Source organism: Podarcis cretensis, assembly GCF_951804945.1.
Source record: "Podarcis cretensis genome assembly, chromosome: 1".
Lineage (NCBI taxonomy): Eukaryota > Metazoa > Chordata > Lepidosauria > Squamata > Lacertidae > Podarcis > Podarcis cretensis.
The window spans coordinates 138023044-138050058 of record NC_137170.1 but is presented as its reverse complement, the minus strand read 5'-3'; the positions used below and the strand labels follow the sequence as shown (position 1 = coordinate 138050058).

The 27015-nt window shown below is 41.8% G+C and overlaps 1 protein-coding gene across 3 annotated transcripts in view; it reads right to left on the bottom strand.

Moving 5' to 3' along the window:
- BARD1 (BRCA1 associated RING domain 1) overlaps window positions 1-27015 on the bottom strand; it is a 59539-nt gene that overhangs the window by 25346 nt on the left and 7178 nt on the right. For 2 of the 3 annotated variants that reach the window (XM_079977938.1, XM_079977939.1), the window contains 2 exons: window positions 23042-23187; window positions 9302-10272 (listed from right to left, as the gene is read on the bottom strand). In XM_079977938.1, coding sequence (XP_079834064.1) covers window positions 9302-10272; window positions 23042-23187 — 1117 coding nt within the window. The remainder of the gene's footprint in view (window positions 1-9301; window positions 10273-23041; window positions 23188-27015) is intronic. The other variant, XM_079977940.1, reaches the window with a different exon arrangement.

Genomic DNA, 27015 nt, shown 5'->3' with positions numbered 1-27015 from the left:
AGAACTAAATTCCAAATGAGTTGCATCAAGTTGCTACACCAAGAAACAGGCTATTGGGCCAAAATCCACATTACAGCAATTCCTTTATTGGGCTAATCAAAATATCACAAAACAATGTGCAAGCTTTTGAGTTCTATAGAACTCTTCAGTAGGCTTTATGGTAAGCAGACTAATTTGGTGCTAAAATTTTTGTTTTGCTGATGTTGAAGCCAGAAAGCTGAAGACTGCATTTGGTCACAGTCTTAAGATGGTATGCCAGAAGCGTAGCAAACATTCAAAGTGATGTTCATATAGATGCTATGTTGCACCAAGGCCTGCTAGAACAAGAAGCATAACAGTGGCCAATTGTCCATCTCTGGAAACACAAGGTCTGTCTCCATCCTTAGGCAAAATATATAAATTACTTAGTAGGCAGAATACAAGAAACAAGAGAAACAAAGCTTGGGGCACCTTAAACTAACAGATTTGTGGCATCAGCTTTTCATTGGCTAGTCATCAGATATATTAAAAGTATAATCAGTTGTCATATATGTACAATACAAGTGAGGGCTGGGGAGATGCTAACTGTGGGGTCAAAGGTCAAGAAACACAAGGGTGCTGTCTGCAACATCTATGCAAAGCTAATTTACCGTTTGAGGCAACTGAGAGACACAAGATCTTTCTCCCGCTACTGTTGAGACTCCATCCGTCTCAAGAGACAGTGGAGTGCACCTCTGGGGGTGAAGTCAAACGACTGCATTAGCAGCACCAAACTGACCTCCCTGGGGTGCAAGCCTGGCCAGTGTGTATGGAGGTCCTGGGCTGCTCAGACAACAGGACTTAGGATCAGAGTTTTCCTTCTCCTAGGCTGTTCCTGAGGTGTGGCCACTGTTCCATGCTGACAGATTCTAGGAGCCAAAGGTGAGAGCTGAATGCAAGGTAGGGACCAAAGGTGAGAGCTGACTACTCCAGAAGGAGCATGGCATACCTTAGTCCAGAGGTACTAGCCCTCCCCTATCACCCTATGCACCCCTCTCTCCCACTACATGCTACTGCCTTGCAAGAATTGTTATTGCCAAATATTATCATCTGGTCATTATTCTCATCATGCATACATTTGAACTTTGCACAAAAATATCAGACATGGCCTTTTCATCCCACTTCAGGAAGTGTTTGTAATGCGGCCTGGAGAGGGCTGTGGAGTTCCCTTAAGCTCAGATATGGACTGCAATGTTGATATGCACTTTGCAGATTAGTATTCAGTAATAACTTATTTTAATTTTTATATTAGGTAGATGCTGATACATTTAAATGTGCATAAATATCAGGGTGTGTGTGTGTGTGTGCGTGTGATTGTGCTTGCATTATGAGTAGATCACATCTCAGAGGTTGCAACAAAAAGGAGCTTCTTTTCCAAAAATGATATGGGGAAAGAAACCACACACCTTGGGTCATCTAACCTGTACATGGTAGTTAACATTAAACAAAAGAAGCTTCGGAAAAAACCATTACTCAATCAAATCTAGATTGTCCATAATGGTAAAGTAACATAGCTGTGTGAAATTCAAGTTGAAATTAAGGGCTATTGTGGCTGTTTTGCAGAAGCAATAAGATTGCTTTACACAACACTTTGTGGCATGGTGGGGGTGGGGGGTGGAGAATGAAAGTTCTGTCTCCCAAGCAGGAGAAGCACATCTCCAGAGAAGGGGGCACATCTCCCCCTTCAGATATGACCCAGAAGCATGAGTCACTTAAACTTCCTCCATCTGCTGCTTTTGGAAAATGTCAGCAGCGGCCAAAGAAGTTGCAAAAGCTCTCACAGGAGCCATCCCTTTTCATTTTGTATCTTTAACAAAATACATTCAGCTTCCTTAGGATGGAATATATAATGCATGTTGAAATTCAAATCCATGGGGGAAATGTGGATCAGGCCTTCATCTGGCACATACAATGAGTTGCTTGTTAGAAATGAAAACAATTCAGGAGATCATCTGACAGTCTACTGCTAACATATTAGTTCAGCCCATTCCTGACATACAGCCTGACACCCCTACATGTTCAACTGGCTCTCCCCTGATTTTTCTTATATATGCACTACAAAAATAAATGAACAAAATAACTAGGAGAGAAGCAACCTCCTCAAATTCCTCGTGGCTTTCAGAGACACCACAAGTAAGAATGAAGTATCAATAGGTTAGAAATGAACTGCTCTGATGCCCTCCAGATGTTTTAAATGACAACCCCAGCCATCTGTGCTAGCTGGGGTTGATGCAAGATTTTATCCAAAATATATAGGGCACCTGGCTGCCAAACAGTTGGTCCAGTCAGAACAGGACAGTAAGTGAGAGTTGTAATGGCTGGCCAGTTGACAGCTGGTAAGTTGGGTTAGCCTCTAACCTGCAATGAAACTAAAGTTCAGAATTCAGAGGCATAAAATGGCAAACTTACAAGTTCAAACACACCCTGAATTCATTTTGAGACAAAGCACAAACTCAAAAAACTCATGGGCCTGGGTCATGAAGTTGCTGTAACGCATACCCCACCACTAGAGGCACCTCTTTCCCACAAATCTCCCCAATGGCTGCAGCAGAGAAGCGGTCCCTCTGCATCTTTTCCATCCGTCTTTAATGTTACAAAGGCAGCATCCCAGGCATTGCACAAAATATAGTTCCACAGTGTTCCTAAATTCCTAGCATGGAAAATAAGCTTTCTAAAGAAGCACAATGTGATGCTGCCATTGCAGTATTCAAGAGGCCACGGAGGAATGATAGCCTGTCACCACAGCAAGATAAGCTTTGGGTGGGGAAAGAAAGCTGGAATGGGTAAGGGGCTGGAGGGGGTGCGCGCAGAATGGGGTAGTTTAAATATTTGCTCCCCTTCACACTCCTGATTACAGCAGAGGCTATATTTAGAAGTGGGTCGGGGCAGTTGTTTTATGATCTTTGGGTAGGCAGCACACCTTTTATTAAGATTCTGAATTGGTTTAACTATCTAGAACACATTTTAAAATGGTGCATGTGTCTATAGCGAGAGGAGATCTCATCCAGTTTCAATGCTCATCCTCATTAGCAGCTGTGGGGGATCACACCTGACATCTTAGTTGATTAAAAACATCCCAGAAAGCTGTTAACCTACCCTCAAATGAAAGTAAATATTGGTGAGTGGAGTGCATAAAATTATGGGGCACAAACATCAGTAACTGGGAGCGAGAGTGCTATGTTACATTTATGGGCCTTCTGCTCCTTTTATAGATACATTAAGCTGCCTGTTAGATGTTGCTTTGATTCAAAAAGGCTGAAATTGTAACTGAGAATCTTGGTTTGTCACATCTTAGCCTAAAAATGACAAGAGACACTTAAATGGTACTCAACCCTTAAATATATCACTATTGCAACAAGATATTAAAGTCCTCTCTCTTCGCACATTATGAAGAAGCAGAAAAAACAAGCACAAGTGACTAAAATATTCAGTTTTCATTGCTTCTCATAACTTTTGCGAATTGACTCAGAAGATAGTTAAGGGTGTTATTTTCTCAATATTTATAGAATAAATTTGACATGTATACCACAATGAACTTTTAAAAAAAGGTGCAAGCACATAGTCAGAGTTCATAGCAAAGTGGGGACACCATAAATATTTTATTGGAGAATGAGTTTTCTAGGTCTACAATGCATGTGTTTGTTTCTCAACACCACAACGTGGTTTGTTTTATGACCAGAGGGGACTGTATGCACATGAATACCTAAAAATGCTGCAGTGCCTATCTGTAAAAATGCCTCTTTCTAAACATGTAAATGAACAGATGCAGCAAAAATGCTGTTTGTAATAAATGCTCTAAAAATGTGTCAGTGTACATGCTTTTTTATTATTTGTTTTCTTAACTGTGACACAGATGTAGATTATGTATGCTATCCCATACACATGCTTCTACTAGCAAATTAAAAATGTGGACCACAGAATGATGGAGTTGTGAAATGTGCTCCTATCTGTCAAGGGAGGGGAGGGCAGTCACATTGGTTTGGCAGGTAGAGAAAGGTGCATCATGGACACATCAGCAGTATAATGGGGCCTGCTTCTATAGGGTGAAAATGGGGGGGGGGGGTCATTCACATCCCTTATTCCTATTGGGTGGGTAATGGGCAGGGGCATGAGAATAACTAAAGGCACTGGGGAATATTAAACACGAGCCTAAACATTAGGAAGAACTTCCTGACAGTAAGAGCTGTTCAACAGTGGAATTTGCTGCCAAGGCGTATGGTGGAGTCTCCTTCTTTGGAGGTCTTTAAGCAGAGGCTTGACAACCATATGTCAGGAGTGCTCTGATGGTGTTTCCTGCTTGGCAGGGGGTTGGACTAGATGGCCCTTGTGGTCTCTTCCAACTCTATGATTCTATGATTCTATGTCACAGGGATTGCACCTACGGTGTCCGCAGCAGACTCAGAGTGACCAAGCACAATATAAGGACTCAAAACATATCGAGTGACACTCCAAACAAACTTTTCCACCATCATTGCCCCTCTTAGAGCTATACCTTAGGTAGCAAGGGCTCAAAATGTGTTCCTTCAGCTCAGGGGATACATAATACCCTAAAACAAACTATCTATACACAATATCATTTGATATATAAATCTACACACAATATCATTTGAGATATAAACTTTTAACTTTTCTTTAACTTAAAGCTGTACAACAAAGTAATATATCAAAAACTAACACCCTGCTTATCAGAAAAAAACTATTAAGATAATTATGGGAATGACATTTGGATAATTAAAATTGACTAAGCTTGTGACAGAGAGCTTACCCAACTATCTTTGATTATTTTCACCCCATGAAGTACAAGAGGTTGCTGTTTGTATTTAACTAATTTTATTCTACCTTTAATGAGTATGGTGGGTAATAAAAAAAACATGGATTCCAGTTTACTAGGCAAATGGCTACATTTGTTTCAATTTATTAATGCATTTCAGCTTCAAACTCATCTAACTCTAGGATTCTTTTTCAGAGCCAATGTGCTTTTAGGATGTTTATTATGAGTGTCAAAGTAGTAAAATGGGAAAGACCTTCCCGCAATTCCATTTTAAATTGATCTGGAACAACACAACATACTTAATTTTAAATGCCTAATGCTGTTAATACTCTCTTTTAAGAGTCCAAAATGTACAACTCATTTAATTTTCATTAAGTTTGGTGTATTAAGCCCTACAACCTAATGAAAATAATATGGATTTATCCTGATAATTAATGAAGTCCCAGAAGAAATAAGTGTAATTCTCATCCACCCTCCCACAATACTGCTTCCATTACACAGATAAATCGAGAAACACGACTGGTTAAGTAATTCAGAAAACTTTGATAGGAAAACTACTAGGAAAGAAAAATACTTTTGCTAGTTGATCAATGGGGCACCTAGATTTCCTTCCATGAATATTAATCCTCAACAACCAACTCCTTTACTTCAATAGAAGGACCAGGCATATGCTTAAGTATCATGCAATTTTATTCTATGTGCAGTGTGTGTGTGTGTGTGTGTGTGTGTGTGTAGTGTAGTGTAGTGTAGTGTAGTGTAGTGTAGTGTAATGTAGTGTAGTGTAGTGTAGTGTAGTGTAGTGTAGTGTAGTGTAGTGTAGTGTGGTGGGAGAGCTTAAAATAATACCAAGATATTTCACATCTGGCAACCAAAGTGCCCCTTTGGTTTCAGATAGTACAGGAGTAGACGAGTCTAAAAAGGCAGGAACACAAATTTTCACAGCCCTCTAGCGGCTGTGAATACATGGGAAATGATGCGTGCCCACCCAAACTGTGTCCTAACAACAACAACAATTTTATTTATACCCCACCCATCTGACTGGGTTGCCCCAGGCACTTTGGGCAGCTTCCAACACATACAGTTTCTCATTAAAGCATCTGATAGGAGGGCATTCCACAAGGAGGTCACCACTGCCCAGAAGGCCCTGTGCCTGGTTCCCTGTAACCTCACTTCTTGCAGGAGATAAATAACTATACAGTGGTACCTCTAGATACGAATGGGATCCGTTCTGGAGCCCCGTTCGCATCTAGAGGTAAACATAACTAGCGACGGTGCGTCTGCGCATGTGTGTGTCGCTTTTCACCGCTTCTGTGCATTCGCGTGATGTCATTTTGAGCGTCTGCGCATGCGCAAGCGGCAAAACCCAGAAGTAACGCACTCCATTACTTCCGGGTTGCCGAGGAGCGCAACTCGAATGCGCTCAACTCGAAGCATATTTAACCCGAGGTATGACTGTACAACTTTTAGAAGACATCTGAAAGCAGCCCTGTATCAGGAAGTTTTTAATGTTTGACATTTTATTATGTTTTTATACTGTATGTGTTGGAAGCCACCCAGAGTGGGTGGGGCACTACATCTGTTACTGTGGCTGATATTTCCTGCACTCGATTATATGTAACACTCAGGCCCAGAGGAGACCTGATTTTTTAATGATTTTTTTCTTTAGTGACGGTGTGAATCATGATACCAATGTACCGTGGGAGGGGCAAGATTTAGGCATCTGCTCGAGATACAAATCCTAAGTCAAGTGGGAAGGCATGCCTCCTCTGCAAGATTTCACTGTGTGGCACTAATCAGGTTACTTCAATATTGGTAAACTATAGTTAGTTCTTGCTCTCCAAAAATTTAGTTATAAACCTACTTCAAATGTCCCAAGCCTGCCATTCATTTCCAAACCTTCAAATTTTGATATAGGAGTCATCTGAAGTCACGTTTCTGAAGACCCCAACTAGAAGTCTCAACATCAACAGACACACAACTGAACAAAGCAGTCCATTGAACTGTTCAGAAGTTACTTTGAACCTGTGTGCGATAAGGTAGGATAGCATACGCTGTCCTTCCTTCCACACATTCAAGGTAACATCTGTACAGTCCTGGACAAAAAGACCTACATTAGACACCTTTAAGCACCAGGCAAAAATGTTTCTTTTTAACCAGGACTTTGGCTGATTGACATTCAATGCCCTTTTAAAATGGGGGGGGGGCAGGTTATTGGGTTGCTTTTGTTTTTGTTTTTATTAAGTATTTTGCATTTTTATATTGTGATTTTATGTTGTAACTACCCTGAGACCTGTGGGTATAGGGCAGAATACAATTTTTAAATAATAATAATAATAATAATAATAATAATAATAATAATAATAATAATCTACTTTTATAAATAAAGAACTTAGAAATATGAAGAGATGCACTGAAGGGCAGAGAAGCTCAACCGAGTTTTGTTAGATTTAATAAAACTAATTTGCCACCTAGTTCCATGTGAATTCTCACCCCCACCCCAAAAAAAGCTGAATACTGGAATAATAACCTAACTGCTTTATCTCACTCCTACCAGAACTACTTGCTTCCTTAAAATATACAAACTTATTGTGAATCTGAAAAGGAAAGGGACTCTCATTAGGAGAAAACTGCTAAGCTAAGTGAGTTTTTCAGAACAACCTAGCTCAACATCTCCTTCACAAATATCCCTGTGGAAAGAGTCCTGGGATACTTGGCACACAGCATTTTAATGAAGAAAATGCTGATTTCAATGAAGTGAAGGAATAGCAATTCCCTCCAAGCAGAAGCACTCTCATCGATACAATTCCGTCCCCCAATGACTAATTAAATATAAGTGATTTCAGATAGGGAATTTGTATGCAATAACATGCAGCTTCCACTTCCATTTAAAGTGAAAAGTTTGGTTTCATAAACACATGGTAAAAAATGCTATACTGACTACATGAGGGAAAAGGAAGACAAATAGTTTTTTATGATAAAATCCACATGTATATTTATTGTGAAGCAATCACACCTAATTCATTTAGACAGATGGGGCTTCGGTTAAAGGAAAGTAGCATGTGCATTCATCACAGCAATCTATTCCCCCTTCTGGAGCTACAGCTATTCACTTCTCCCATATGTCATTCACACAAAGCTACATTAACAAACCATCCAAAATCTACAAATACCAAATATGGAATTCTGTGAATTCCATATGCACATTCATTTTTTAAAGAAAATGCAAACTGGGTTTAAGTACCCAGTTAACGTTCCTGATGATCATAGATGGACACAAAGGTTTCTCCACCCTACAAGCCTGATCAGTTGATAGTTTTAGCATCATTCCCGAACAGGTTATCCCAACTCATGTAGGGGAAATGTATGCGGGGAAGTTGGAGCAAGGCCTATGCACATCTGCACCACCTCTGACCTTTCAGAGTTGAGCAGGAAGGTCTGAAGGAAGTGTTCATAAGCCTCCCCGCCATCAGAAACCCTGCATTGCTCACACAAGTAGATTTAAGAAACCTTCTTCTGGCCTTCCCACACAACATGGAACAGTTGAAGGTGGGACAGGCAGGGTCAGCCCTTGTGGGGACATTGTGACAAGGACAGTGTTTGCAGCCCCACAACCTCCACACAAGTTGAGATACCCTGTTCAGAAAAACAAGGCCTGGGTTTGGGGGTTATTAAACACCATGCAAGCCATTCCTTGGTTTTCCTCTGGTTCACTCTTCTCTAAAATTCATTCCTTTGGAATTTCAGTTATTTCCAGGTCTTTAAGCAGAGGCTTGACAACCATATGTCAGGAGTGCTCTGATGGTGTTTCCTGCTTGGCAGGGGGTTGGACTCGATGGCCCTTGTGGTCTCTTCCAACTCTATGATTCTATGATAATTATTGAACTGGAGCATGCCTGGTTTGCTGTAGCTTTCAGTCCCTTAATCTTGTGCATCTTCTACTGATGTGCATTCCCACCCCCTCCAACCACAAACCATGCAGTATACCATAAGCTTCACATGAATATACAGCACGCAAATGATGACAACAGAATTTTTGCTAATCCTCCAGAATGGTGCAACTCAGAAGCCTGCACTCCAAACAGAAATACAGCTAATAAAGTTGGCTAAATAAATTTTGCAATTGCTATATAAAATGGAAACAAAGTATTTACAGTGGTGCCTCGCAAGATGAAATTAATCCGTTCCGCGAGTCTCTTCGTCTAGCGGTTTTTTCGTCTTGCGAAGCAAGCCCATTGACGGCTTAGCGGATTAGCGCTATTAGCGGCTTTTAGCAGCTTAGTGGATAAGCAGATAAGCGGCTTAGAAAAGGGGGGTCGAAGGAAAAACCCCCCGCAGGAACTCGCAAGACATTTTCGTCTTGCGAAGCAAGCCCATAGGAAATTCGTTTTGCGAAGCACCTCCAAAACGGAAAACCCTTTCGTCTAGCGGGTTTTCCGTCTTGCAAGGCATTCGTCTTGCGGGGCACCACTGTACAGTGCTCTTACAGTGTGTAAATCAAAAAGCTTACATTACCTCAACAGAAGCGATGTGGAGCAAAGTCTCCCCTTTATGATTTCTCTTGGCTGGCAGGCTATTGGGTGATTTCCTGGAGAAAGACTCAGTTAGCTGTGCCTCTTTTTGATAAGCAGTATTGGACAGATGTGCTGCTTTGGAAGTTTTTGGGTTACATGCATCCTCAGAGTTTCTCATTGTTGGTGAAGAGCTAGCAGATGGTGTAGATGGATAACACTTTATACAGTCAATGGTGGGCAAAGAATCCCCAAGGGAATCTTTGGGTGATGGCCTTGGGGACACCTTCAGCAGTGCTAAACTTCCAGGGGTGCTATGCTCTTTCCTGCTGGGCTGTTTGTGTAAAGGAGTAGGCAATCTGCTTTGTTGCCTTCTACGTTTTAGTGGAGCCATTTCCCCTCTAGAGAGGAGGCACCCTTCAGAACTCAAGTTCTCCTCCACAACACCACATGAACAAGACAAGTTATGCCTGCTGCTCTTCTCTGTAAGTTTCACAATGGCATCCACACTGACTTCACTCTCACCCTGTGCAAGCTCTGCCTCCATTACAGACTTGTGCTCCAATGTGCTTTTGGGGTCTGGACTGGGGATATCCAATGACTGACTGCAAAACACCACCTTTGCTTCGTTTGTGCTCTCTTCATCATGTCCACTGGTCTTTTTCTGTCTTTCTTTGAGCAATCTCGGCTGGCTGTCGATGTCTGTTAAAGTCTTTTTCCTCAGCTTTTTCAGATTGGGGTTCTTTTGCTCTTTAAAAGGCTGTTGAGTGGGGGAGAGACAAAAATCATGAGTGGAAGCTGGGGCATGAGGCTGGCCATCCTGGCCCTTCACAGCCTGTTCTGTCTTCTCTGGTCTCTTTTGCATGGCCAATTTCTTGCTCTTCCTACGAGGATTGAAGTCCTCTTTCAGTTGCTGCTTCTTACTTCCTGTCTCACAAACCACATCTCCAGGGTCAGGCAGGTTCTCTCCTGAACCTAGCAAAGGAAGTTGGAATAAGTAAAAAAACAAAAAACAAAAAAAACATTATAACACTGTGTGTGGCCTTTTTAAACTCAAAATAATCTGGAACACTAAGGTATAGTTTTCAATGAGGTGACAAACTAGTGATTGGGCTGTCCCACTTCAGACTGCAGATGGAAAGCTTTATTAATTCTGAAATTTCCACACATCTATCCATCTATCCATCTATCTATCTATCTATCTATCTATGGTTTACTGGTTTTCCATTTGCAATAAATTTCTTCATTTTTTCAAACCATGGTTTGCTATTCTGGTAAGGCTAGCGAGTTGCAACAGTGATTTCAGACAGTCAATTCAGACACCAAACCAATCACAATTAAGATTCCTTTGTGGACCTTGTGCAAAAAGTTGGCACAATTCACCCATGCAAACAAGGTCAATTCAAATGCAACACTAAAACCATACATAGTTCAGTCACACACTGCCATCCCACCCTCATCATCAACCTTTTATTCGACCGTCAGTCAGAAAAAAATACAAATACATTTATCAATACACAGTTAAAACATCCAGAAAGATTTTAGAGCTTAGCCAACACCAAAAGGGCTAAACAGATAGCCCCATATCAATACAGTCAATTATGGTCTTGCGACGCTTAAAGGCTAAAAAAAGAAATTTGGCCACCAAAAAAGGTATAGCTCTAGTGACATTATTCAGCAAGTGTAAAACCTGGTTTTCTCCGGGTAGGAAGCTAAGTTGACATAGGAGTGGGTCTATAAAATTTTGTCTAAGCTCTGCATAAGAAGGGCAAGTCAAGAGAATGTGTTCGGTGGACTCAACCACACCCATTGCACAATGACAGGTTCTCTGGGCGTATGGTACTCCCCTGTACCTTCCCCACAATATCGCAGAGTCAAGGACATTTAATCTAGCCGCTGTAAGAAGTCTGCGGTATTCCACATAGTGGACTTCTGCAAGGTAGGGGGCTGGTATGGTCCGATAAATCTGGTCCCCTAGGAACATCCCTGGTTTTACCTGGGCTATGTCCTCTTGTCTGGCAATATCACTCAGTCTCCGGGAGATCACATCTCTAGCTTGATTGTACGTCATAGACTCAAAATAAAGGTGAGGCAATCCACAGGATTGAACCTCGTTAATGACCTCCCTTTCCCACGATGATTGGAAATCATCCCTCAATATCAAGGGGGCAATACCCACTGGTTTAAAACAGAGCTTGAGCCATAGCCAGAGCTTCGTCTTCAAGGCCACGTACCGTAGAGCTTGCCAGCCGACCTCTAATCTCATGACCGCACCCGCTACCGAGGGGGGAATCCTAAGGATGGCTCTAAGGAATCGCGTTTGAATAGAATCCAGTTTCAAAAAATCCCTACGGGAGCCTAAAGAGATGCCCACCAAAAGAAGGGGGAGGATTTTCATTTGGAAGAGTCTCAAAGTCTTCACTGATTGGAAGAGTCTTTCATTTGGAAGAGTCTTTCATTTGGAAGAGTCTTCACTGATTGGGCCTGATTCTTAGCATATAGAAATCTGATCTGGATGGCTGCTTTAGATGCATTAGTTGTTATACAGTCTCTATGGGCCAGAAAATACCTATTTGACGGTATTACTTGTCCCATATATTTAAAGCAGTTAACCTGCTCTAGGGGAATCCCGTTCATCGACCATCGATGGAGTCTCGGTCGGGCAGAGAAGACCATGATCTTGGTCTTAGCATAGTTGGGTTGGAGCTCATGCTGAACACAATATTCCTGTAGAGCTTGCAACATTCTCCTCAGTCCAATAGGGGATCTGGCAAGAAGTGCAGCATCATCCGCATACAGAAGAACATTCAGGGATCGGCCTGCTAATTTGGGGGGGGGGGGGGGTGGAATGCATTGTTGGCCATGTGAGACACCAGTGAGTTAATGTAAAAACTAAAGAATGCTGGGGCCAGTAGACAACCCTGTCTTACCCCTCTAGTGGTGGCAACAGGGTTGGAGACTAGGCCTTTATTGTCTAGCCTGATTCTCAAAGAGGTGTTTGTATGGAGGCTGATAATCAGATGAAGGAGACGACGATCGATCTTCGTAGCAGCCAATTTTGTCCATAGCTGCTTTCTAGAGATTCGATCAAATGCCTGCTTAAGGTCAATAAAAGCCACGTGAAGGACCTTTGGGGCTTTGCCGGCATACTTTTCCGCCAGGTGGTTCAAGGTTAATATTTGGTCTGTAGTGGATCTTCCAGGGCGAAAGCCCGCCTGTTCATCGGCAATGATATTGTTGTCCTCCATCCATTTCGATATTTTGTTTAACAGGTATCTCGAGTAAATTTTCCCAATGACATTTAGCAAGCTGATTGGCCTAAAGTTGCTCGGCTCTGTACGTGGGCCTTTCTTATGTATGAATACAATCAACGCAGAGCTCCAGCTTGAAGGAAATTTTGCTGTTTTGTTTATATACGTGTAAAGTGCTGCTAGAAGTGGGATCCACCAATCTTTATTTGCTTTGATGGCGTCAATGGATATAAGGTCATCACCAGGGGGCTTGCCTGCTTTGAATCGGTCTATGAGAGTTTCAGCTTCAGGGCATGTAACTGGGTCCCAATCGGGCAGTGCTTCCGGCTCCACCATACATCCCACCCTAATACTCTGCTTAATTGCCTACTCCCTGGTTATAATAATAATAATTTATTATTTATACCCCGCCCATCTGGCTGAGTTTCCTCAGCCACTCTGGGTGGCTCCCAATCAATTTGGTTCACAACAAACCATAGTTTTGCATTACATTTGAACCATCCAACTCTGGTGAGTGATCGCCCTCCAAACCAAGAGAAGGAGCCTTAGCTCAGTGGCACAGTACATGCTGTGCATATAGAAGGTTTCAGGTCCAATTTCTGGCAATTCCAGGGAGAGGAAGGAAAGACCTAGGGAGAGATGCTCTCAATCGGTACAGACAAGTCTGAGCTATATGGACCAATAGTCTAACTCTGTATAAAGTAGCTTCAAATATTCAAGACACAAGACAACGGTTTGTGCCTGAAGTGAAAAGCCATGTTTTCGCATTATGCCTCTGAACTGACCCACTGTCACTCTTATTCCAAGAGGATCCATAAGCTGACTCAAGATGGACACAAAATGCAGAAAAATTGCATCCACGAGAAGCTTGCAACTAAATGTGCCACTATAGGGAACTTGTCCCGTCCCCCCACATCATAATTTTAAGAAATCATGCACTACATATAAATGAATCTTGATATAGAGTATTTTTTTAAAGGATCAAGACATATCCTTTCTTCTAAGGCAGATTTTAGCTGCTTAACATTCTGGGAACAGGGACGTGCAAATCAAAATGTGTAATACTTAAAAATGATAGCCCTTTGAGACTAAATACAGTTAACATTACTTCTACCTCACAGCATTAAAATTCCAGTTGTATTTTTCTTTTTTAGAATATAATGGGTTTTTAACCCTCTCATGAAACCAGAGGCAGAGACTGCATAACTGCTCCTGCAATGGGAGAGATAAAAACCCATGTTACCATAATACAAATGAAAAATTGCAGAGAAAATTAACAGAGCACAGGGCATTACAACTGCAACTTTCCTGAGATCTTACAGGAATTTCTTTAATATGATGGTAAAAGGTAAAGGTAAAGGTACCCCTGCCCGTACGGGCCAGTCTTGACAGACAGACTCTGGAGTTGTGCGCCCATCTCACTTAAGAGGCCAGGGGCCAGCGCTGTCCGGAGACACTTCCGGGTCACGTGGCCAGCGTGACATCGCTGCTCTGGCCAGAGCCAGAGCCAGAGCCAGAGCCGCACACGGAAACGCCGTTTACCTTCCCGCTGGTAAGCGGTCCCTATTTATCTACTTGCACCCGGAGGTGCTTTCGAACTGCTAGGTTGGCAGGCGCTGGGACCGAGCAGCGGGAGCGCACCCCGCCGCAGGGATTCGAACCGCCGACCTTTCGATCGGCAAGCCCTAGGCACTGAGGCTTTAACCCACAGCGCCACCTGCGTCCCATTAATATGATGGACTGAATGCAAATCTCATTCTTCTCCAATTACTGCATTGGCTGAGAGGATGTTGCACCCATCAGTCACTGCCTACTCCAAGAAGAAGAAAAATAACCTCAGGTGATGATGGCCAATTAATAAAGAAATCTAAGTACCTCAGTGGTATACCAAGGCTAGTCCATTAAAGCACAAATTCTACACAGCTAGCCTGAAGCCACAGGACAGAACAAAAAGCAGCGCTGGAAACAAGGCATTCTTTTTCCTCACCAGGAAGCTTTCCATCCAAATAAAATCTTAGATCTAATTTCAGTTGAACAATAGCATCTACACACTTTGATTGCCAACAGATTGGGGAAGAATACACTCTGCAGATGATATTTACTCCTAGCTTCTCTGTTTACACTTCAACAAGATTAATTGCAAAATATTTACCTTGATATAAATATTCACATTCATGAAGCAGGAGAGAAATAAAATAGCTCAGGGAAGGAAGAAAAAACTGCTACTGCAGACATACCAGCTCAGCTTTGTGTGTGATTATAAGCAGGGCTTTCAACAATTCCACAAATGAAGGAAGCAAGCAGAGAAGCTGGATACCAGTCATAGAATGTAGGAAGCATCTTCAAGATTTTAACTGCATATTCGTTTATTCTACAATAGGTTTATACATTTTGTTACAGGTGCACTGGCTCAGTTCTGACACTATGCCAAGCTTTAGCTAAAGAAGCCCAAGGATGAAGTCTTATAATACTCTCCTGAGACCAAGCCCCAGTGAATACAATGGGTATTCATTGAATAGCACTGCGACTATGGTTTGGTGCAACAGCCAAATTGGCAATCCCTAGGCTACAGCCAATTGCAAAACTGAATTTACAAGATGCACTATACAATACTTAAAGCCACTGCTCTGCCCCCAGAGGCTGCTGAACAATAGCAAGAGGAAGTTTATGAGGCTGAGAATTTTTTTGTGTTTATAATATTATAATAAAGTACTCTGAACATTTTAATAAAACAGAAAGTTAGCTATAAAAGTGCCTTGGCGGGGAGAAGCAAAACAACAACAACACAAAAGCAATTCTAAACCGTGGCGTGCCCACAATGCACTTGAAAATGCAAGCTACAAGGTCTAACCTATGGTTAGCATAGGCCATAGTCTGCTGTAATGAATGAATTCAGATATTTCAAATGGGCAGAAGAGCAGAACACTAAAAAGGAATAAAATAAAAGTAATTACACAAGGTTCAAGGGATGGAACACTCTCTCTGAAAATCTCTTATGTATATTATTAAATCCACCTACAGACACACATACATGTCTACAGTCCACATAATTTTATTATTGTTAGCAGTCACTTTTGACTAGATAACCTCCCAACCCCAAGAAAAAACTGACACCCCCCCCATGGATTCAAAATTTCTGGCAATTTTGGTGTGCTTTTTCAGCATTCTAAAATGCTCATAGGTGGAAAAGAATGCAGTATGCAATTCTTTAAAAGAATACTTCAACTAGATGATATGATCAAGCAAGACAATTTTTATGTTCTTCAAAGGTTCTACTAAGGTTACGATTCACTGCAATACCTAAAGAAGGTAGTGCGATTTAACAAACCAAAGTGGGTGGGGGGAAGAGAATGAATCTTTTCCTGTCTTCTTACCCCGCTGAAGACCACCCTCTGAAGCCCATTCCGCCTCCCCCTCCCCGCTCCAATCAGGTTGATACTAATCTAGCTGGGAGAAAATGTTCGGAGGAAAAACAAGAGACCAGGAAAGAGGGCTCTGAATGCCTAAGCACCCCTTCACTATTTTAAGATTTAATCTCCACTCTGTACTTTAGACGTGAGGAACAGAGATGAGTTTGAAATCACTATGTTTAGTTTGAGCTTCACCCCCACTTAGAAGGGTGGTGCCTATCAACTTGAAAGTAAGCAATTGGGCCCTTCAATATGCATTCCAACTGTGTATGCATTTAATGGATTCTAAATTCATGACTAAATCCACTGCCTTTAGTCAAGACTCATTTCTAGCATTTATTCATCAAGGGACTTGAAGAACTGAGCACAAACATACCAATGTTAATATAGTACAGGATTGTTTTACAAAGAAAGCACAACTACATGATACTGCTACGCTGCATATTAGCCATATACAGTCATACCTTGGATCCTGAACGTCTTGCGAGTTGAACGTTTTGGCAACTGAACACTGCAAACCCGGAAGTGAGTGTTCTGGTTTGCGAACGTTCTTTGGAACCTGAACTTCCTGCAGCCGATCAGAAGCTGCACCTTGGTTTCCGAATGTTTTGGAAGACGAACGGACTTCTGGGACAGATTCCATTCAACTTCCGAGCTACCACTGTATTTAATATTTAGTTGCATACAATGGTACAAGAAGAATATCTACCCAAACTGAAGCAGAATTATTTTCTACAAGGTGAACCAAGGTTCCTTGCGCTCTCAGTTGATACAGCGCTTAAGGATACTTCAGATGAGATAAAATTTGAGATCAAAAAAGATTTACAGCTATAGTGCTGCTTATCCACAGTTTTCCTGTAATGCACTAACAAGCTATAGAGGAAAAAGCAGCAATTAGTTTAACTATCATTAATCTGTATCAAAAGAATATAATGATGCACATTGCGTGCTGCTGAAATTATTCTCTATTATGAGTTTTCAGAACAGAAGTTGAGAAATCTCTTTGACAAACTAGTCCCTTATTAAAAACCAAAGGGAAGTGCTTTGATACCATCTGCACATTAGCACCTTCATGACAGAATGATTAGTTCGTATGTTAAGCATTCAGCTCTAGGGGAATAAAAATTATGAGGATTTTCCAGCTTATTCAAACACTAGTTTTGAGCCATTATGAAAACTCTTATCATACACGTGCAACACCATGCAATCCATAACAGAAATGGGGTCAAAATCACCACCTCTGCATAACAGCCAAATTGGGACACACACACCTCCGCAATGTCCAATTTGTTGCCCTGTACACCTGGTCCAGCATGTGTTTAAAAGCACATGGCCAGCACCTGCATGCTTTAAAAAGAAAATAGCTTTCCTTTGAGCTCTTCAGTGAAAGTAAAACTATGTTATGAAGAATATGGTAGAATCATCTATAAGCAGTGGTCAGGAAAGATTACAGCAGACAACTGTGTGTCTTTAAAGTACACTGAGCCAAGAAAAAAAGTCTGCTAAAGTAGCTGGGAAGTTCATTTTTGAAAAAAGCATTACTGTAAATCAGAGTTCTTTATCTCCAGTATGCCACATACTATGTCCCTCAATTGAACAAGTTCTTCCTAATTACCCACCTTAATTACAGTAATTATACACTTTAGAGTAAATGCAGGTAATAAGGTTCACTTGGAAAGGATGCTGTCAAAGACAGTGGAACGAAAAGCCTCGCTCCTCTCGGGGATGACAAAGCCGATAATGACAATAATTTAGGAGGGCTGTTTACCTTCTCCCATGCATTTAGGGAGGGGAGGAAGACTTGAGCACATAGAAAAGAAGAGGAGAACAGAGTCAAATGAAAATTGCTAGTGATGATCACAGCTCACAGGTAACGTATAGGGAAATGCATTTCAAAAATGGCCTTAAGAGCTTGCTGTGCCAGCTACCTCCTAAAGTCCCATACCTTACTTCTGTCCCCAATTTGTTCACAAGATTAAGAGTTAAAAATGGAAAGCAAGAAAGACATAGCCCCTGGATAGTTATGGGCTCTTTTCCCTTTTGAATCTATAATCTTGGGCTTGACACCCTCCCACTTCTTACAAACAAAAAAGTTATGTGGCACCTTAAAGACTAACATCAACATTATGACATGATCTTTTGTGGATGGGAATCTACCGTATTTTTCGTTCTATAGGGCACACCAGACCATAGGGCGCACCTAGTTTTTTTTGGGGGGGGTAAAGAAACCCCCCCCTAAGCCCCAAAGAGCAAAGAAGCCAAGACAGCGAGAACTTCAGCCAGGCTCCGAAGGCTTGCGGATAGCTGCCTGAACAGTGGAAGTTGGCGCTGCGCTCCCGGGGCTTCAGGCTGCAGGCTGCTATCCGCAAGCCTTCAGAGCCTGGCGGGAACTCAGAAGGCTTCCGGATAGCTTCCTGAAGCCTGGAGAGCGAGAGGGGTCGGTGCGCACCGATCCCTCTCGTTCTCCAGGCTTTAGCAAAAGCCTGCATTCGCTCCATAGGACGCACACACATTTCCCCTTCATTTTTGGAGGGGGAAAACTGCGTCCTATAGAGCGAAAAATACGGTACCTCACTAGACACATGGAATGATCTCCTCAGAGAGCAAGTATAGTGATATTTTCAGATGACACAAGTATGAAGAAAAAAACAGATCACATGAAAATGAAATGTGACAATTATGTTAAGGTGAAACGAACACAGTAACCATTCACAACAGTAACTGATAAACTGAATATCCTAGCATTTGTAAGGTAATTAAACCCTGCTGTGTGATAGGAAGCCATTATCATGATTAAAGCCACAGATGATAGAACCAAACTTATTGCTAAGCAGGGTGGATTTGATTTGAATCAAATCAATTTAAATCACGATTTAAATCACTAGTCAGTAAGACTTGAGTAGTTTCTACAGTTATATCAAAAAATACTGATTTGGTTATACTATTAGAAATACATAGATAATTATGAAATTATTGTAAGGTTTAATAAGTTAATTGTTTATAGGGGCTATATCTCCCAGCAGCTCTGGCTTTGGAGAGACTGGCCTTCCTTTTTCGGGGGGGGGGGGGAGAGATACAGATGGCAGGCCCAGGCTGGAAGAGGCTTGCAGTAAGAGCAGGCCGAGGAGAACCAGGCTGGTGGGAAGCTGGAAAAGGGGAATCAAGGACTGGAGCAGAGAACTTCAGGGATTCCTGCTGCAGGACTGAAGTTCCAGGTAGAGACTTTATTGTTTGGAGAATGTCCGGCGAGCCCTGGGAAGAAGAGCCTGGAACCAGTGAACTCTTCTTAGGTTGACTGGCAAGCACTTCAAGGTCTTGCCAAGGACTTAAAGATCCCAGTTACTATTTCCTCCTCCCAAAACACCCCTTTGGATTTGCTTCTACATTCAGGTGCCTATTCTATACAGTTAAGTGTTAGTGCAGTTGATGGAACCCAGTGGGTTTGAGAAGAGGCTGCCAGCCCTGAAGAGCCTTCAGCACTTGCCTCAAGTCTGACTTGCACAGACATGCAACTGACTTGCACAATTATTACACAAAGATCCCAAGACTTGTGGAGTATTCTGTTCACAAGGTTGCACTTTCATTTTTACTGCTTCACACTTAGCTACTTGTGCAGATCTATTCCACTCCAAACCATCTATTCACTGAACCTCTTGGAACTTAGCATATAATAGGTAAGGGGTTGATTTTGTGTATATAAATTTGCAAAGGAACAATGGGATTAAGGTTTTTTCCTGTGAAGAAAAGGCATGTTATCTCTGCAGACACAAATTCACACTTTCGAGAACTGCAAAAACAAGTGTCTGTGATAATATCTTCTCGTTAGAAAAACTGCCCCAAATAATCTTACAGAAACCTCTGGAAGAACATGACATTGTGAATGGATTAATGGAATTCATTTACCAAAAAATAATAATTAAACATTGCATATAAAGCCTCATGCTACATAATTAAAAACAAATCCTTATTTCCTGATGAATAGCCTTTGGACTATAAAATAACTTAAATAGAAAACTATCTTTAGAAAGATTTTTCCTCAAAAGCATTTTATTTTTAAAAATCTGATTTAAAGTTTAAAAATCCCATTTTTTGATATATATATTTTTTTAAATCATTGATTTTTATCCACTATGCTCCTAAGTTGCAATTCACCATTTCATGCTGAAATTCTTTGTTCAAGAATGGCACTGTCTTTTTTCTTCTGCGAGTCTAATAGCTGCAGCAGTTAAGTGATAAAGGAACAGCACTTGAGACCATTCTTCAAGTGTTCTTTGCTGCTCTGATCAAAATCTGACACCCCCACATGTCCCTGCCTTAAAGCAATAAAAACCTGGGAAATTCAATCATGGATCTCCCATGTCACATCTGTTTTGACCCCTAAAAGGCAAAGCATTGTTTCCTAAAGTCTAGTTTGGTTCAATTCTGTGAGACAAAGGATCCACAATTGATATGCAGACACTGTTGCAGGTTTCCCATGAGTCACTGCACTGGCAAGACAGAGATTTCAATATGTCAGCAAAAACCCTGAGTAAAGATTATGACAAAACAAACCCCTTCTTTGCTAAAGCAGCAGCACTGTGGTTCAATACTAGCTCATCAGGAAAGGCATTTAAGTCTTCCCTAGTCTGAATTTAATTACATGTAAATTAAAAAGAATCTTCCTTTTTCAATTACTTAATTAACATATTTTGATTGTCACTTGAATATGGTTTCGTTAACACTTGCCTTCTAAGATTTAATTTTCAAATTGCCTACCAGTCATCTTAAGAAGGTAACATCCAAATACATGAGATACTACACAAAACAGTTGCATTGAAGGAGTTTTCCTTTAATTTAATTTAAATTTGTAACACGTGAACCTTTATATAAGCAGACTGCTAGCATTTTTTTCAATCTAGAAGAATGAACCAGCGGACAGTTATATTTTTTACTCAAGAAGAAAGAAACTAATAAAAGGGTCTACCATGCAATCTAATAACAAAAGGGGGGGGATCTGATTCATTCTTATGTCCGGAATTACACTTGCAACATAAGCAAATCTGCAAGTAATAGTTGCTCTTTAAAGAAAAAATAGAGGAGATCGGTTGGCTCCGATCTGCACTCACCATGAACTGGTTCTGACAATTTATATGAGTCTTCATAAAACCATGATATAAGACTTTGCATCACTGGCGTCAGTGCAAAGCTTCTGATTTCTATTAAGCCATTGTTCCATTATGTTCAAACCAAGGAACTCTAGCCGAATGCTGGTTAAGAGCAGAAAGCCTTGAGATTAAAATGTTCTCCTATTGGTTTTAAAATGCTATCTTTTCTGATGCCAGATTTGCACTTACTTCCTTTGCATAGAAACCAAACTATTTTCCAGCATAGAAAGCAGAAGGGCACATATCACACTGGAAAATGAGGACGTGAACAAGGATCCACACCTTGTGGCTGATATCCTGTCCCCATGTCCATCCTGACAACAATATTACAGGACTGAAGAACTTTGGTCACTTGCATCTGTTCAACTGGACTCTGACACACAGAAACTCTCGTTTCTGATGAAACTGATTAACAAAGCTACTATTCTAGCCATTTTAAAATCTGGAAAGGCTAGCCTGTGGCTGTTCAGACACCAGTGGACTACAGCTTCCACGACCCCCAATGACTGGCCTTGCTTGTTAGGGCTGAAGAGCTACACAATTAGCCACTTCCATTTAAAATAATATCCAAACCAACACTTGGTGCACTCTGCAAGTGCGGAGATCAATAGCAGGGTGGTGCAGCAGCACTCATCTGGTATCTGGTGGCCTGTATTGCCATTGCGCATGGGCAATGCGCAAGGACAAGGCGGCAAGGCTGCCACAATGCGAACATGCTCAGGGCAAGGAAGTGCCACACTGGCTGGCAGAGAGCACAGCAACGATGTTTTTGCCAGCATTTGAATTACAGTGGTACCTCAGGTTACATACGCTTCAGGTTACTTACGCTTCAGGTTACAGACTCCGCTAACCCAGAAATAATGCTTCAGGTTAAGAATTTTGCTTCAGGATGAGAACAGAAATCGTGCTCCGGCGGCGCAGCGGCAGCAGGAGGCCCCATTAGCTAAAGTGATGCTTCAGGTTAAGAACAGTTTCAGGTTAAGAATGGAACTCCGGAACGAATTAAGTACTTAACCCGAGGTACCACTGTAATCTCCCCATGTCAATGTAGGTACACTCCTTTCTACCTCAATTACCATGAGAGCGACTTAGTTAAGGCCACACACTGAGTTTGGTGGGCAAATGAAGGGGGAATTTACCAAATACAAATGCCAGTTATCCAATGTGAATGCAACAGTAATGAACGCCTGTGATCTTAGCAGCTGCATCAGAATGTTTTGATGGGAGCTGTAGTTCAAAGCATCTGGAAAGCACTAACCTGGGGAACAATCCTCTAGGATTAGAGTACTGAATGAACTGCATTCAATACTAATGTTTGAAAAGGCTTTATATGAACAGATTCTGGTTTTGACTGCACTCTAAGAGCCAATACTCACACTATGTTTGCTGGTCTCCAAATGAATAATATTTGTTCATGAATGTAATTGTATAACCAGAAAATATGGCATGGAAATATGCATAAGTATACTCAATTTACCTACAAACCATGTTCCCTGGCACAGGGCTACAAACATCTATTCTACAATAAAAAGCTCTGTAGAAAGCAGACTGCACGTCTTACCTAATCACAGGTCTTTCAAGATCATGAAAACAGGGCACTGTGTTGTAGGACTGGGCCCATGCTTGGAATACATAACGAGAAAACTGACCCTCAGAACCTTAAGCAAGGATGAGAATACAGAAGCCCCATAGTTTTATTAAGCTTTTTTTCCCAGGAGATCTGCAAAATGTGACATTTTCATCTAAATTCAACAGAGATTCTAGTGAACTGCAGGTATAAATGCTGCATTAACCTTTACCCTTTATTCTAACGAAGATCTCAGTGGATTTCAGGAGCATGAGGTTCATACTTTGCTATAAAATGTCCAGATCTCACATTTAATAGCATTTCAGAAATGTGTCTGCCCCACATGCTTTAAACAGCCATCCTTCCACTTACCTGATAAGTCCCTGCCCCACAGACTCTGCAGTTTGCTGTGCAGTTTGACAATGTTGTCGAGCTGCCTGTTTACTTTCACATCTTGTATCATGGCTGGCACGTGACACACTGGGCAGGCTGTTCCACTGCTGTCACCCACACAATTTCTGCAAATCAGATATAAGCAAAAACATTTTCACACAGAGTACTGGAAACAGCTTTCAAGATAGGTGGCTTAAGAGAAGTCTTATGTAAGTACTGAAGTACTAATATGGCAAAACAAGGCAATCATTGCCACCCTGAGCTCCTCTGGTAGGGAGGGCAGCATATAAATTTAATAAATAAATGAATTATTTACATTTTGTCTGTAATGCTGGATAGGATAGCAGACATTTGGAATAAGTTATAAACCAGCGAAAACCACATCTTTCCAGCTAGTAACAGCCCAATAGCTAAAAGAGCCTAATAAAATCTGACTAAATAACAGGTTGCAATAAATTATGAAAGCAGTGATTTGAACATATTTCATGCACCTTTTAACAGATTTATCTGGCTACAGATTATCCAGCCTGTGACAATGGCCCTATAAAAATATAATGCTTAATCATAGTTAAAATGTTAAAGTGTGGATACCCAAACATGGTTAAGGGTCAAATACAAATTAGGAGGATAATTCCTGGTTTGAAGTAGGCTTTAAGCATTACAACTCTACCAAGCATCCATCCAAGAAGAATGGTGTCCAAGAATATAACACAGTCATACCGCGGGATAAATGTGCTTCAAGTTTCCATATTTTATGCTCTATAAGGCACACCTGACCATAAGGTCACCTAGTTTTTAGAGGGGGAATTCAATAAATAAATCATTATTTAAAGGGAGCGATGAGAAGAGCCCGTATGCATCCCCGGCTCTGCTCAGCGCTCCCTTTCACGAGCCGCATGGAGCTTGCAGGCTTTTCCCCAAGAGCCACAGACACACTCCGCACGGCTCTTTAAAGGGAGCGCGGCTCTTGGGGGCTTTTACGGGAGGTGGGGGAAGTGAGAGAGCCTCGCTCTGTCACTTCCCCCACCTCCCGCAAGAGCCGTGCGCTCTTTAATGGGAGCAGCTCAGGGAGCAGCCTGTCCGCTGGCTGGCGGGGGAAGCTGGCGGGGAAGCCCAATTCATTAACACTTAATTCTCCTGCTGAAATCATTCAGCACCTGCTTAATTCTCTTCCATGAGACTTTAAGTGCTTAATTTTGGCTTGATCATAGCCTAACAGTTTTGTGAGTACCTATCAGAATCAATCAAATATTTGCCTTAGCAATAAATCTTGCTCTATACCAGGATGGCTAACCTTTGGCCCTCCAGATATTATTGGACACCAACTCCTGTCAGACCCAGTTATTACGGCCAGGGGTCAGGGAAGATGACAGAAATATCTGGAGGGCACAAATTCCTCATCTTTGAGCTATACAATTTTTTGAGAATTAATTACCTTTCCTTTCTGTCTGAAGTTCTGGATAACTCATACATGTTGTGAGCTAGAAGGAGCAACTAATAGGCACACAAATGGATCCCTGGACTCAGAGAAATAACCATTTGTGGGGGGCAGAGTGGGAGTGAAATCACAAAAACTGATGAAACAGGATATGGTCTAAAAGCACATGTGTCAAACACCTTGCAAAACAGGCCTGGGTCTGGTCAGTGCCTGGATCAGTGGCCACTTGGTTTGCCACCTTGGGTTCCATGACAGAAGAAAGGTGGGGTATAAATGGAAGAAAATAAAACAAACAATATCAATATGTTAAATTCTACTCAGTACATTTGGTCAGATCTCAGGGACATCTTGCTGTATTCTGTACTACCAACAACAGCACATAAAGAACATTGTGTTCAGTCTTGCTAAACAAAGTCCAAGAACAACACAGATACACTAATAAAGGACTAGAGAAAACTACAATAATAGTAAAGAGTAAATAATATACAAGAGGAAACTGAAGAAATGGAAATGTTGAACTTATAGGACACTGCAGATGGTCAGAAAAGAATACAAAGAGTGCTGAAACATCCATAAAAACATGGAAGAACAACTACTGTCCTGAAACCTGGGGACAGAGCAAGACAGAATGGGTTAAAATTGCGCCGAAGAAAGTTTCTAATGACCACAGTGCAAAAAGAACAAACTGCACCAGCAGTTATCACCTTCCGCTTCCCAAGAGATCCACTTTTTATTTGGATTTTAAGCAGGATGTTTCTCTCTTTTTATAGGGCAAGGCCTGCCTCTTGAGGAAGTCTGGACAACACAAATGACCTCTGTTAGAGCCTGCTGGTACAACTACAGTGATTTTTAAAAGACCGATGTTCAAGAGCATATTCAAATGTCAGAATGCACTAAATTTCAGATGGCATGTCATGCATGCTAACCATAGGCAGCTTTCAGAAGTTACCTTTGACCAAACTGCAGCGCTGCAGGGACCAGCTTTGTTCAAGCCTCAGAAAAGGTTACCCAGTGCTCAGAGACCCCTTATGACCCAGCGGCTGCCGTTTTGTTGCTTCCACACACTTCTCCTCTTATACATCAGTCACCTCTTACTTTCCGCCCCTCTCCAGGCACATTAACAGTTTATGCCGCAGCAAAACTATTTTGGTCTGACCTGCAGCTGACTTGGTTTGGAAAACTAACTGCAGCTGACTTAACTACCCTAAGCAGTGTTCAGGGTGTACTCCTGTGGAAGACTCGACTATCATTTGTATTCAATAAGAGGAAACAGCATAACAAGAGCTTTTGTTGTTGCTGCTGTTATATTTTCTCCTTTTCTGCCTTTTCTCCAAAGCAACCTTCTTCCAACCATGAGAAGAGCACACTAGAATCATTTCTTTAAGACACCTGGGGAACGAAAATCAGTCTCTTCTAAAGCAAGGCTGGATGATGGATCTTTGTCTGCTGATTCAGAAGAGATTTTTGAGGTCAGGAGTTCCTTCCTCCACTCTTTCCAGATGCTAGTCTCTCCCTTAGGAAGACAGCCAAACTACGGGTTAAGAAATTTATCTTGGGGATGATCAGACAACAGTTTTGCTTTCAGCTAAATGCCAATACTTGGGATTTGGAAAGAGTCTCCATGACACATATAGTGGGAAATGTATCCGTACGTCTCAGTTCCAAATCACCTCCCCTGCTTCAGCCATCTAGATTTCTTTTAGTGGACATGTGAGGATTAATACATCCGTAAATCAATTGACGAATAGTGTTAAGCAGGTAGTTTGCTGTTTTACACACACCTCAGTAGCCCCATCAGAAAGCAAAGGCAAAACTGCCAATTCTACTGGGACAGAGTCGTTGCTCCACCCCTGAAATCTGCAGGTAGGGGCAGGAAAGACTGCCTGACTGAAACCCTGGAGGGTCGCTGCTCCTCTGTATAAACTAGGAATGGGGAAACCTCAGTCCTCTGGGCCGATCTGGCCCTCAGGAGTCTCCCCAGGGCCACACTCTCTACTGGCCGCACTATGAACCCTTCTGGGGCGTCTTTGCGTGGCTGAAACTTTGCCCTTGAGCATCAAAAATACATTTTGCTTTCCTGGATAGAGGATGCAGATGAATGTGCAAGTGTGATGAGACTAGTGTACTATACAAAGGAAAATTTCACATATATTGATCAGCCCACTTCTCTGCCTCTGGCTCCTCCGTCCACTGGAAAGTGGCCCCCAGAAGGTTGCCTTGAGCACAGTGTGCCCTGAAGGGGCTGAAAAAATATTCCCTATACTTGGTGCAGATACTTCTGAGCTAGATGGATCAATGCTAAAACTTTAAGTGCAAGGGAGCTTTCTGTGCCTTAGGAGAGCTTGATTCCATGCACACTTTAACTGAAGTATAGGCACTCTCTGTCCTGTATTATAAATGGAAGCACACACAGATATTCACTCACTTCTGTGCAGCCCTTTAGACCCCTGGCAATGCCTCTTGGAAGAGTGGGAAACCCTTGGGAGTGTCATGCAATGCCAGGGAGCAGGGAAGA